The 13,743-nt window shown below is 37.6% G+C and overlaps 1 protein-coding gene across 31 annotated transcripts in view; it reads right to left on the reverse strand.

Annotated features, from left to right (window-relative positions):
* The window catches only part of NRXN3 (neurexin 3), a 1,299,896-nt gene that overhangs the window by 1,227,913 nt on the left and 58,240 nt on the right, over positions 1-13,743 (reverse strand). For 29 of the 31 annotated variants that reach the window (XR_009621379.2, XR_015728807.1, XR_015728806.1 and 26 more), the window contains one exon: positions 518-1,678. Coding sequence is in view for 28 of the 31 variants with exons in the window: in XM_087873454.1 (XP_087729580.1) it covers positions 518-1,226 (709 nt within the window). In the remaining 3 variants the exon portion in view is untranslated. The remainder of the gene's footprint in view (positions 1-517; positions 1,679-13,743) is intronic. The other 2 variants (XM_060687369.2, XM_060687368.2) reach the window with 1 other exon arrangement.

Raw genomic sequence — 13,743 nt, forward strand, 5'->3', positions numbered from 1 at the left:
TTCTTCCATCTTCAACCTGGCTTGAACAGTTAAAACAACTCAAAAATGTTACTCAAAAACACTATGATCTAAATGATCTTATGAATGAATGAATACACAGCATACTTACTCTTTTTTGTTTCTCAGTCATGTAAGGCATTCAAAGAGTCTCTGGCCTTTGCTTTAACCACTATAACTTATTTTAGACAGAGGAAGATGTTAAGATAAGTTACTTATTTCTTTAATTAACACTTTGCCTCATTTTTCATTTTCAGTAAAGACGATGACTATTTTTCCCAGGATGATATGTCTATAAAGCAATCTTTGACCAAACCAGTGAATACAGGAAATGTTTAATGACCAAGCTAATGGCAAACATTTCAGAACCACAATTTATGAACTGGCATGCTAAACTAGCATCACATATTCTTCTTTTTATTTCAAAGATGATTAAGCATTTTGAAGCTCCTAAATTGAGGAGACAAATATGGCCAGTCAGACGTTTTTGTACAAAAAATCCTTCAGGAAGAAGTCTTACCTTCAGAACAGAGTTTCCCAACGTATCCAGTGGCTGAGCAATCACACTGTGGTTCACCATCCAGAAGAAAGCAAGTTCCACCATTTTCACAAGGATTCTCTGTACACAACCCTTCCATGTCCAGGCGGACTCCTTGGTGTCCCAGAAGCTGAGGTTCTGAATTGCCGTATTTCAGGTCCATGATAAATCCTTTAAATGGTGGCTCAGCCAGGACACTCTCAAGGGTTAAGGCTGCAGGACGGATATCTGATGGGACACCTCCCAAAAAGAGGTCACTCACAATATTCATATACTGACGTTGTGGACGCACCTCACCAGGTTTGGCTTCACCATCAAGAACCAGAACTGTCCGGAGATGGTTGCGACTAACCATCAAAAAATGTAAATTGCTATCATTGACCTGCTTTTCTGTAACAATTGTAGCCTCAGCACAGTCTACACTGAACTGCAGCTGAATGCGTCCATCCATCAGGGATAAACAGAGAAAGTCGCAGACACCACCATCATCAAAGTAGAGAAGGAGCCCAGCTGAGATGTTTGTCTTCAGTTGGAAGCTTAGGTCACTTCTTGTGCTTGCATCCCAGCGGAGATAACGAGCCCACTGATTTGGAAGGCCCATAAACTCAAGGCCAAGACAGAGGCTGAGAAAGGATCCCAACAATAAGGTCACCTTCAAGGTGAAAGAGGCAGAGTGGAGTGAAAAGTCCATTTTTGATAGTAGTGCTTATTTTCTCCTTTGGGAAAACAAAAAATATTAAAGCCACTTACACGAGAGTGAATGGCTCTTTAACAGTCACTGAAGCCAGTAAATTCCACAAGAGAGAAAACTCTAAATTGGAGAGGTAAGATCTTACCTGTCCCTAAGAATACAGAGACCTTTATCTGAGAAGGAAAGAAAATATTGTGAAGATTTTCCAGGGGAAGCAATTTTGTAAGGGTTGGATTTCCACTTATGGTATGACCTTAGATACTTCCAGTGAAAAGTAGAAGCAGTAGACAGCCTTCAAACTACAGCTTCTTAAAAGTGGTGATGGCACCAAAACATGGATAGCAGCAACCTCATCCAGTCAGAGACTCCATGGATAGAAATGTTGAAGTCTATCTGCATTGTGTCCAGCAGATGACCCTGTCCCCAATTCCTCACTTGTTGGCAATTGGATCCTAAAAAAAAAATGGGAGAAAGATAAATTAGCTTTACTTGTCACCAATTTATTCATCTCAACATCCAAACATTTTAGAGGGTTGACTAGAACACATATATTTATCCAACTGCTGTTAATGTATATTTCTTGTTCCACAGAAATAGTCAATGTGGTCATAAAGCTGTGTAATTTATCTATTAAAAATGTAATTGTAACTAACAAAAACATATTGCAACCAATACAAAACAAAAACAAAGGACGAAAACCTTATCACAGCAAACCTAAGGTATGTTACAAATTAGGCTGGGAGTCATAGACAGGTCTGGATTCATACGTTGGACTAAATAATGCTCTTTTAACCAATGATCTATTGGCTGAGTTTGCACAATACAAGAAGCCATGCACTATGTTTAAAACTTTCACTGGTAGATTAAAGGAACATATCATGCCAATACTAAATCACAATATGGTTTACTTACATTGCAGCACTGGTCAAAAGGGCCCAGCAGATATTATACTACCCGAGACTTCTCAGGAAACAATAACTGAATGAAAAATTGCTGGTGACCTTCTACCGCTGCACTATAGAAAGTATTTTAACTTACAGCACCTGTGTATGGTTTGCTAATTGCACAGTGGCAGATAGGACAGCACTCCAGAGGGTTAACATCATTACCCAGAGGATCATTGGTTACCTTCTCCCCTCCTTGGAAGAGCTTTATAGCTCCCGCTGCCTTAACAAATTTCAAAACATTCTTAAAGATCCATCTCATCCTGGGCACCCTTTTTTTTGAACTATTACCATCTGGCAGATGGTATAGGACAGTAAAAATAAGGATAAATAGGCTGAAAAACAGCTTCTATCCCAGGGCAGTAACTATATTGAACTCTACTGTATAGTGTAATATTAATGCAGTATCAGCCGTTTTCAATTCAATTCTACAGAACGTGAAGGATGTGTGTTTTTGTTTTATTTTTATGTATGATGTACACTGAAGATGGCATTTAATTTTGTTGTACAAGGTGCAATGACAATAAAGTAAACTACAATGTATAAGTAATGTGTACAAGTAGACTTCCTGTATTCAAAGACGATCAAGTGTTATGATTCTCATCTCAACAGCTACAAATTAATTAGATGAATCTTCCAAAATGATATTGACAGCAAGGCTTCTAGTGCTGATCTGAATTCCCAGGTGGATGTATGGGAAAAGGTTATATTTAAGGTAACTTAATCTGAAGTTATACAAGGCTTTAAAAACTTTGACAAGACCTTTGAACTTTGCCTAGAAGCAGAAAGAAAGACAGTGGAACTGATATAACATGAACATTATGTATTTTCTCTGTTGTGGCTTTCTCCATATGTTTTTACAGTCTAGTGCCCACAACTCCCAGCAATATGGCTAGGAATTCTGTAAACTGAAAGCGAAACACATCTGGAAGCACCAGAATTAGAAAGGGTACTCTCAGTTGTGAGCTCTAAACACAAATATGGTTACCATATTTAGGGACACATGAAGCATTCTGATCAAACTATCTTCTCAAAGACAGATCTGCTGAAGCTACATTCATATACTGTATTATACATAATAGGTTCAGTTTGTTTCCAAGTCAGTGTGTTGTACGAGTCCAGCCATTGTGTTTGTATAATTTGTAGCTCATTATATACTGTGGATCCAGCCAAATACAAAGCCTCTGCCATCTTTTCAAGGCATTGTGAAAAGTAAATACTATCCAAGTAAACTCTCAACTATTTAACTGAACTGTTAATGCATAACATTGAACACAATATTATGCAAAAAAATAAGTTAAAAGCTGCATGCAACTCTTCCACTGTACCTGTACTCAAATATACAACTTCTATGCCAATTCAAATCACTAATTCAATATTTATTGGAGCAAAATGAGAGGGAGGGAGGGAGGGAGGGATGGGGAGGACACAGGATGGCACGATTAGGCTAAGAATGGACTGATCCTGATCTTGTAAGGATACACCATTATTTAAGAAGCTATTATCCTATACATAATAAATGCTGAAAGGAAGATAATTCATAATAATGAATATATAGGATTCATTTAATTTTCTTTGTAAAAAATTGAATTTTTTGCATACAATTAAAAACAAATATAACATGAATAAATGCAAATATAAAATATTATTTGATATCTGATATATAATCAGAAAAAGTAAAACTAACAAGGTAAAGCAAATTGCAGTTTATATATGTATTATATATTATATATACACTTCTGACTGAAAATAAACTACTGATTTATAAACATTAATAAGGCTTTATTAATGTACATGCTTTTATGGGAAAGGCACTTTGCTGCATGTTTATCAATCTCTTGGGCATATCCAAGGAATGTACTCTAAGTAACAAGGTGAAACAAAGATTGTTTTACCTTTTCCTGTATCGAGTTTCATTTAGATTTTCTGTGTATGAGGTTTTTTTTACAGAACTACAACTCCAGCAACATTCACTATAACAACGCCACTCATTTGGTATCCCAGTTTATCCCATGAAATATAAAATATTGCTTGTGTCCAACCACTTCTTGTTACAAGCACTAATGTTAATGTAAAGAACATGATTCTTGAAAACAGTTCAATCAGATCTAAGGGGGAAAAACAAATTTTTATATACTAAGGCAGGGGTGTCAAACTCAACTTCATTGAGGGCCGCATCATTGACCTTGGGGGGGCAGGGGGGACATGGCCAGCTCAACGTCACTTTTGTCGGGAGCGCCTGTGGTGACCCAAGCATTCTGCCAGAGAAAACAGACTCCCGAGCTCTGTTTTTGGCTGCAATGGCCTCCTACAACACTGCCAGCGAAAATGGAGCTCGGGAGGACTGCACGCGGCCCTCCCAAGCTCCATTTTCATGGCAGGGGCACTGCAGACTCGTCCTTGGCTGTTTCCAAAGCAGCTCCACAAGCCAGATCTAAGCACCCTGTGGACCAGATCCAACCCACAGGCCTTGACTTTGACACTCCTGTACTAAGACATCATGATCTGAGGTACTCCCTTTTCTATTTTCAACATGAATCCATAGTGCACAAGTTGAAGAAGCTCCAGTGTGTAAGTTATATATGAGGGAAAATACAACAATAAACCTCAGGCTCTCCCCTCCTTCCATATCCCACGCAAAAGTTCCTGAGGGAAGCTATCTATAAATAAATGAAAAGAAAAAGGGCCATTCATTTATAGAGAGATGATAGAGGGATTATACAGCCCATACTAAAGATTATTAGCACAATAAGGGAAGACAGATCACCCTGAGGCAAGTATGTTCTTCACACAATGGCCTTGTCATTATTTGAACATAGCCATGACATAAAGAGGTCCTGGAAGCATCCTTTTCACATGATGTTGTTTGCATTAGTGACACAGGCTCAAGGAAGTCCTTAACTAGATCAATGTTAACAGTGTTCCCCCTTTATTCTGATGTCATCCAAGGGGAGCCACAAGTTGAATAAAATTGATTAGGCTTTGTCTCTAATTATTTATTTGCTTTTTCAGGACTTATAGGCAGTCCAATAGAAAAGAAGCCTGGCAGACTGGCAAAGATAGGGAATAGAGGCAACAGAAGAAGGAAAGGGAGGGACGGACAATGGTAACAGTAAACTGCATTTCAGAATACATTTTTGTAGGTTCAAGGTTGGGCGGAGAATACTTCAATTTGGCAGAGGAAAAAGGGTCTTAGCTTAATATTAAGGACAGATTACTTAACGAAGGATTTTTATAATCTGAAACTGATTTGTCAGTTTTCTGTAAAGATACACAAAGGATTATAGACAATGAAGAAAGTTTGATATATAAGATGGCTATTCTACTCTGTGTATAAGAGCAAACTGGACTGGAGGATGAATTTTATTTCAACCTTAAGTAGAAAACATTGGGTTGTAAGCATGAGCTAAAACAGAAATTTTATAAGGCAAACGGATCACTGTACATTCAGATGTACCACATTCCTTCTCTTTTAATGAATACCATTATACAAAACAAAACAAAGAGCTAGGAAAGCACTCTTTTTCTAACCAAAAGCAATATATCATGTGAGCATTCACTGACTAACAAAAAACAATCACTGGACCTTGTTAGTTTAAATGTTTAAAAACAAAAATGCAATCAAGTCAAAAACAAAAGGAGAGTAATTCATTTTAATTGTTAACAATGAGTTTGTCAGGATTCCAAGTAAGACCCCCAACCAAAGAAGACTCCGAGGCTTGAAGTTCCTCAAAGTTCCATTTTATTAGAGATGTCATATTGGCACATCTGGGAAAACCCGAATCTGAAAGCTTCCAGGTTTTCCCCACCCAAAGGAAAGTCCAAGTCCCTGCCCAGCACCCACATGTCCATCACATGTCCAATCAAAGCACCACCCCAACTGGAGATGTCTCCCAGTCATACCCCTCCAGGTGCAGGGCAAGATGTCCTTGACTCCCTGAGAAAGGAATGGTATTATGACTATATATCACCCATGCTCCATATAATTCCCCCTCCCAGTTTCCCACAGCAGTAAATGTGCCAGGCCTGAAGGCCCAATGCAAGGCCTGACAGAGTTCAAAGGTATGCAAGGAAAGAAGCTGGAGGCACCAAGGAATCGGTGGTCTGTTTGGGGCCTAGTAAGGAGAGAGTCATTTTGTGTAATAGTTAAAGGCTAAAAAACAGGAGCTCCTGAATTGCTGCTTTGCCTTATGGACTAAGCCAACTGGGTAACTTTTGGCCAGTCATTCTTTCTCACTCTAGCAGGAAGGCAATGGCAAACCACTTCCCAAATTTTGCCAAGAAAACTGCATGTTGTATGCATATAGACACAGTAGAAAAGAACATGCATTGTCTTTACCTTTCTCATACCAAGAGTATCTAATAAGTTATTTACAAAATAGAAAGATAAAGAGGAAGAGAGACTAGAGAAAGGACCTAAGCCTGGAGCAATTGATAAGAATGGAGATATACGCTGGAAATTAGCAAGCCACGTGCTCTCTCCAAATGCTCTCTCAGAATGTGCACTGATTCCATAATTCAGGAGGGGATACAGGGTTATTTTTAAAATGTGTCTTAAATCAAAACTAAACCAAACTAAGTGTTTCTGAGGGGCAGAACAAAGAGAGCGCCTGATAAACCCCCTTGCTTGCGGGGGAAAAATCAGGACTCATGCAAACATCTTGAAATTAAAGTGAAGAAAAAAGAAAAACTGGGGATGAGGAATTTATTACATTGTTCCCCTAAATATGAGTCATTGGTTTAAAAGATGACACATGAAACCTCCTGTACCTAATTACTTGTTTTGTTTCTTAGCCACTGAAGACATCCTGGAAAAGTCAAATCCCTGAATAGAGCTCATAGCAGTTCGTTATATCCTTGGAATATCACGTTAACAAGAAAGGTCATCTTGCTCTTGAGCACAAGTGCTTGTGGAACAGGCACATGTTTGGTGAATCACTGATTTGGAAGGAACTATTCTGAAACAATCCAAACTGTCTGGCAAATTATGATCCTTTTGTTATATACGGGTGCTGATGTTTTGCTTTCTCAGACAGGATTGAAGAGATTTTAAGAACTTGATTTCTGATTTTGTAGAAGATAATTGGAATGTAAACTAAGCCAAACTTGTAACAGTGGTAAAAAATGGCCTATTAAACACAATGGCAAGTAAACAAGCAATATAACAATGGGATACTATGAATATTTGGGAATTTTTCAAAGTATAACTTCATGGAGGGTACAATCATCACATGCAGAAAATCATGCTCAAAACTTATTGACATTTTGAGTTTGTATTGCACACCACCAAATTTCTTCAGCACTAAAAGATTTAAATAGTAACAATTTTATCTCTTTTGTTTATCAGGTGCAGACATCTTTATATATATATAAAGAACCAGAGGTTGTTGAAAACAATTTGCATCAAGCTTCTATTTGCTGCTCTGTATGTGTCCCAAATATGGTACTTCACTTGGAGTAAGCCAACCTCTGTAGATACTAAGGCCGTGATGGCGAACCTATGGCACATGTGCCAGAGGTGGCACACAGCGCTCTCTCTGATGGCATGCAAGCCGTTGCCCCAGGTCAGCTCTGCTGCGCATGCATGTGTGCCTCCCATCAACCAGCGGGTCTCTTTTCAGGTCTCTGCCACGCATACGCGGGGGGTGGGGTGCTTGTGGAGGGCCACATTATTTTATTTATTTATTTAATTTGTATACCGCCGTGAACAGCCAAAATTAAAAAACATACAAATGCAAAAGTTAAGATAATTAAAAGAATTAAATCACTGGCTACCCAATTTAAAACCCCAAATCCATAAAATTTAAAATCCCAAATAAAAACCATTTAGGCTAGGCCGGCTTGATGAAATAAAAACGTCTTCAGGGCTTTACGGAAGGTCCGGAGGGCCGGGATCAATCGTATTCCAGGAGGCAGCTCATTCCACAGGGCGGGTGTCTCCACAGAGAAGGCTCGCCCCCTGGGGGCCACCAGCCGACATTGCCTGACCGACGGCACCCCGAGGAGGCCCTCTCTGTGAGAGCGTATTGGCCGGTGGGAGGTTATCGGTAGCAGCAGGTGGTCTCGCAAATACCCTGGCCCTAAGCCATGGAGCGCTTTAAAGATGAGAACCAACACCTTAAAGCGCACCCGGAAGACCACCGGGAGCCAATGCAGCTCGTGCAGGAGAGGTGTTACGTGGGAGCGCCACATGTGCATGCGTGCACGGGGCCCACATGTGCAGGCACAGGGCCCACACACCCATGCATGGGGCACATGCATGGGGCCATGCACACACTGCATTTTGGGGGTTTGGCACGCATTTGCACATGCACACGTGCGCTTTGGGCACTCAGTCCAGAAAACAGCCATCACTGGGCTAAGGCATGGATTATAATGTTTATTTTATGTTTAAATCACTTTCTGGTAGACTAGCTAGAGGTATATTATTCTTTCCATTCAAACTGGATCTTTTTATGTATAAATTGGCCAGATTTGGTCTGTCCTCCAGTTGTTTAGTCTCTGGAAGACAATAAAACAACAATTCATGATGCAGACCAATACAGGGCTAAATGGCTGATGATATGCCGCCAGCTAGGCCCCTCATTGAACTCTACTTCCTTAACTTTATTCTCTGGAATATCAGAAATTAAGGAGGGCATTTTCATTGGTATGTTTTGATGCACTGCCAACAGCAGTAATGGAAGAACTTTTTGCAGAAAATAATAATAAACAACCTCATCTGCCCTTACAGATTTGATCAAGTCCAAAAAGTCCCATACCATTTGTATATAGGAGTAATAGATCAACTGACGATGCTATGTCTATTGTTGTCCATACTGTATTGAATCATTTGGAACAACAGGGAACATATGTGAGGCTGTTATTTGTGGATTATAGCTCTGCCTTCAATACCATTCTACCCAACAGGTTGTTTCTTAAAATGTCCAATTTGGGTATAAAGTCAGCTTTTTGGAATGTTGCCTTTTGGCAGAAGATACAGAACAATTAAAACTCGGACCTCATGTTTTTCTGAATAGTTTAATCCCAGAGCTATAATTGCACTCAACAATGAACTAAAGGGCAACCATCAGTGAGCTGTTGGACAGCATTACTTGGTTTGTTGTGTGGATGATTGGGTGGTTTAAGGTGGGGAATTTGTGGTGGTGGGGGGTGTTTGGGAATTGTTATGTGTGTTGGGCCTGGTCTTTGGATGTTAAGTGAATTTTGTTGTATGGGTATACTGTGTATACACGTACAATGACAATAAAGTTGTTGTTGTTGTTGTTGTCTTTAGTCCATGACTTTCTATAGTGTTCTCACTACAATGACAGCTGATAGAAACATAGAAAAGTGATGCCAGAAAAAGACTTAGAAGTTCATCTAATCTGCCCTTTTAATTGTTTTTGTTGTTGCTCCTGTTGTTTAGTTTTAATTTATTTATTATTTTAATTATTATTAATTTTTTGCCAGTTGATGGACATGTGTTTATCACAAGCATGTTTAAACTCAGTTACTGATGACTGACCCACTGCCTCTGCTGGAAGTTGGTTCCAAGCTTCCACCACATGTTTTGTGACTTTCTAACATTTCTTCTAGAACTTCCCTTCTGTCAATTTGAGGTTATACCCGTGTTCTTTATTTTTGCTTAATACTGAAAATACTGTCTTCCAGAAACTTATTCACATCCACAATAAAATTAAATATTTCAGTCATGTACCCACTTTCCCCTCTTACCTCCAGGCTGCACATATTCTGTTTCTCCAATCTCTCCTGATATGTTTTGTCCCTCAGACCTTGCACCATTTTTGTCGCCCACCTTTGGACTCACTCAATCTTATCAATACATTTTTAAGTGAGGTCTCCAGAATACTATTTAAAATAGTATTCTGGTGGTGCAGTGGTTAGAATGCAGTATATAGCAGGCTAATTCTGCTCACATTGCCAGGAGTTTGATTCTTTCAATCCTGACTGGCTCAAGGCTGACTCAGCTTTCCATCCTTCCGAAGTCAGTAAAATGAGGACCCAGATTATTGGGAGCAGTAGGCTGACTCTGTATACCACTTTGAGAGGGCTGTAAAGCACTGTGAAGCAGTATATAAACCTAAGTGCTATTGCTATTGCTAAATTGGGTCTGACTAAATCCTATATACTGGGCTTAAAGCCTCTTTTTCTTGCTGATGATCGCTCTAATGAAGCATTCCAGAATTCTGTTTGCTTTCACAGCTGCTAGCTACACCGTTTACTCATTTTGCAGTGATTTGCTATGAGCACACCTTTCTTGTTATTCTGTCTTAACACTGTACACACACACACCCCAAAACTGTACCCTGCCAAAGGATTCTTTTTCTCCAAGTGCATGATCCTACATTTAGAAACATTGAATTGCAGTTTCTACAGTTTTGGCCAATTTTCCAGAAATGCCAAATTGTTTTTCATGTTTGGAATACCCCAAGGAATATCATCTCTATTGCACACCTTTGTGTCATCAGCAAAAAGACAACATTCTGTTATATCGCTTACAAATACATTGAACAGAACAAAACCTAGGACTGAGCTGTATATTGTACCATTTGTGACTGGTCTCTGTTCAGATCATGTCCCATTAACAATCACATCCTGGGATCTATCCCTGAGCTAACTTCCTATCTACTGAACCACTTAGGGGTTAAGCCCTAAGCTTGTACAACTTTTTAATGAACTCATTATGTGAATGAACTCATAATTCAGAGTTCGGATCCACTGACCACTCTGGGTGCACCTATGACTTTTTAAATGTATTTTAATTGTCAGAAGATTAAAAGCTCACACCTACACAATTGGTAAATTTTGTGCCACAAATTAATAACTGCTTTGATTTATTTAGAGGACTGAATGTGTATACAGGTGTCCATAGTAATATAATTAAATGAAATGTTAAGAAAATGAAATGTTTTTTTAATGTTATGGCAATCTTAGAAAGTCATGGTTTATAATCAGTGAGAAAGGTACAGCGTAGTAATATCATAGTAATATGTGTCAGAATCTTAAGTGGATAGAAATGGTGGATTCTGCCAATTATCTGGGCAATTCTCTGCCAGCAGGGGATATAAAGTGCCTACTCTGACATGAAACTATGTTTTTCTCTATAGAGTCAAAAGTGATTGTAATGATTCACAGCCATCATCTTTGATAGCAATGAATCTAGATAACTTCTCTTCAACTCTGAATACCTCTTCTTGTAACCTTAAATCAATATAATATTGAACTGTGCAGTTTTGCATATTCTTTCTTCCTTTGTTCATAATTGCTCCTACAGAACTCAAACTTCTGGAAGAACATTTGTCAGGAAAAAAAATCAACAACTTTACTATTAATATTAATACAATAGTTGTGGAAGAAAAAATGCTTATACCTGAATGTATTTCACAACACAGAGAAACTATCTTCTGATTCTTCAATATAAGTCTGTCAATCTTGCCCATGGATTAATTCTATTGCTTTTAAAGAAGAAATGCTCCATTTTTGTCTTTAGAAATTATTTTAAAAGAGAGAGGAACCTATAGAATACTAATTAATAATAGGCTTCACAGTGTGTGTGTGTGTGTGTGTGTGTGTGTGTGTAAATTCACGAATCAAAGAATAACACTCTAGTTCCAACTCCAGTTAAGTATTTCTCAGCAATACATACATTAGCCAAATTTTGGTGATCTCCACTTAATTAACATCATTCCAATAAGTATTAGGTTTCAATTTCGGCCGCTACCAGTTCACTCGTGGGTGCTGCACGCTCATGCACATAACACTTCTGCTCATGCAAAGAGACATCCGGGTGGGTGGGCGGACCCTCCCGCCACCACTGCTACCGGTTCACCCAATCCAGGGCGAACCAGTAGCAACCCCCCCGATTCCAATGCAAACTTAAAATTCTCTTGAGAAATTCATTTTATCAGCTGCCTTTTTTATTTAAAATGAATAATGGTGACTTTTATCCTATAATATTTTTAGGAAAATACTATGGATATTTATCCACTAAAAATATCAGCTGATAATTTTTGTAGCACCGGGTAAAAAATGAAGAATAAATAGAGATCATGGGAATTTTAGAATGATCTATTGCTGTAAATTTAAACTGATCATAACAGAAAAGCTAAACATGGCTAAAAAAACAATTTAAAAGTCAAGAGATGTGTTTATGAGAATGACTAATAGAAAATTACCAAACCAGCAGTTTACAGCCCATCTCAGAAAAGAAAGACATTTTGAATGTTCTAGGAATTGTCAATTTCACAGAAAAAAAAATTATATCAGCATGTACATACATCAAATTTACAACCTACAATATATTGAAAAAAATAATGTACTAGTAACAGCAAATAAAGATCTAGAGAAAAACTTTGAAAAATGAATATAGTTAATCCAAATAGGTTCCCTACTAAAGTATGTTGAAAATAATAGAGCTATCAAATTGTCAGCCATGCTACAAAGGAATTAGGGCAAATTAGAGCTTTGATCTAAGAATATGGCTATAAAATGCATGTGTGTTTATTTACTGAAGTATATTTATTGCAGGAATTGATCATAAGCCTGTAATATGTGCTGCTAAGAAAGCAGTGATAGATATGGTTTCAGAATTCAATTTCTAGCTCCAGATATTGGTATTAGCAGCTGAATAAAAGCTAGAGAAAATGTGATAGCAGTAACAGCATCAGGGTGGATTTGATTTAAATCATGATTTAAATCACTAATAAAAAGGCTTGATTTAAATCAACTTGATTTAAATCATAATTTTTAAAGAGCAACTGTCATCTCTGTCCCACAGCAGCTCCTCCTCTGATCCGCTGTTGACTCACCAACAGTTCTAATATTGCAGAATATACAGCCTCATGTTACATAACTAAGCTCCATTTCATGCTGAATAAACTAAATTATTAATGTATCTTAAATAGAAAACTATCTTTAGATAGATTTTTACTCCAAAATTTATTTTATTATTTTATTTTATATTAAAATAAATTTGATAAAAATAAAAAAATCCGATTTAAATTTTAAAAATTCTTTTTTTATTTTTAAAAAAATCATCAATTTTATCCACACTGAACAGCATTATGCAATGCAGCTGAAAAGTCTGATAGAAAATATTAATATACATATTATTTTAAAGTATTTTCAAACTGCCCATCATTCAAAATTTCCACAGCAGAGAATAAAAGATCAAGAAATGGTAATGTAATAAAACTAAAATAAAACTCAATTATAAAACAATTAAAAAGCCAACATGATACAAAAAAAATCAACTATTTAAGTAAAAATGTAGGCAGATTAAATAAAATATTATCTTGGGACAAAAATGATTGCATGCTGTATATAGCTAATAATCCAAGAGATGAACAGAATTTTCATCTGAGCTTTGGCAACTTGATTGTTCAATTCCAGAGAAATAAGTAAAATGTTTTTTAATGGGACAAAAATTTAAAGAACTTTTTCTGAGGAAAACTTACATGCTGCACTCAAAGTAATCAAATGTAATTTCATATTGCCACAAGTAATCAAATATGTTGTAAAGACTATCCAGGTCCCTACACTCCTGCTTTATATTATGAGTTTAAAATTTA

This window comes from Pantherophis guttatus, chromosome 1 (genome assembly GCF_059756535.1).
Source record: "Pantherophis guttatus breed Tessera chromosome 1, ASM5975653v1, whole genome shotgun sequence".
Lineage (NCBI taxonomy): Eukaryota > Metazoa > Chordata > Lepidosauria > Squamata > Colubridae > Pantherophis > Pantherophis guttatus.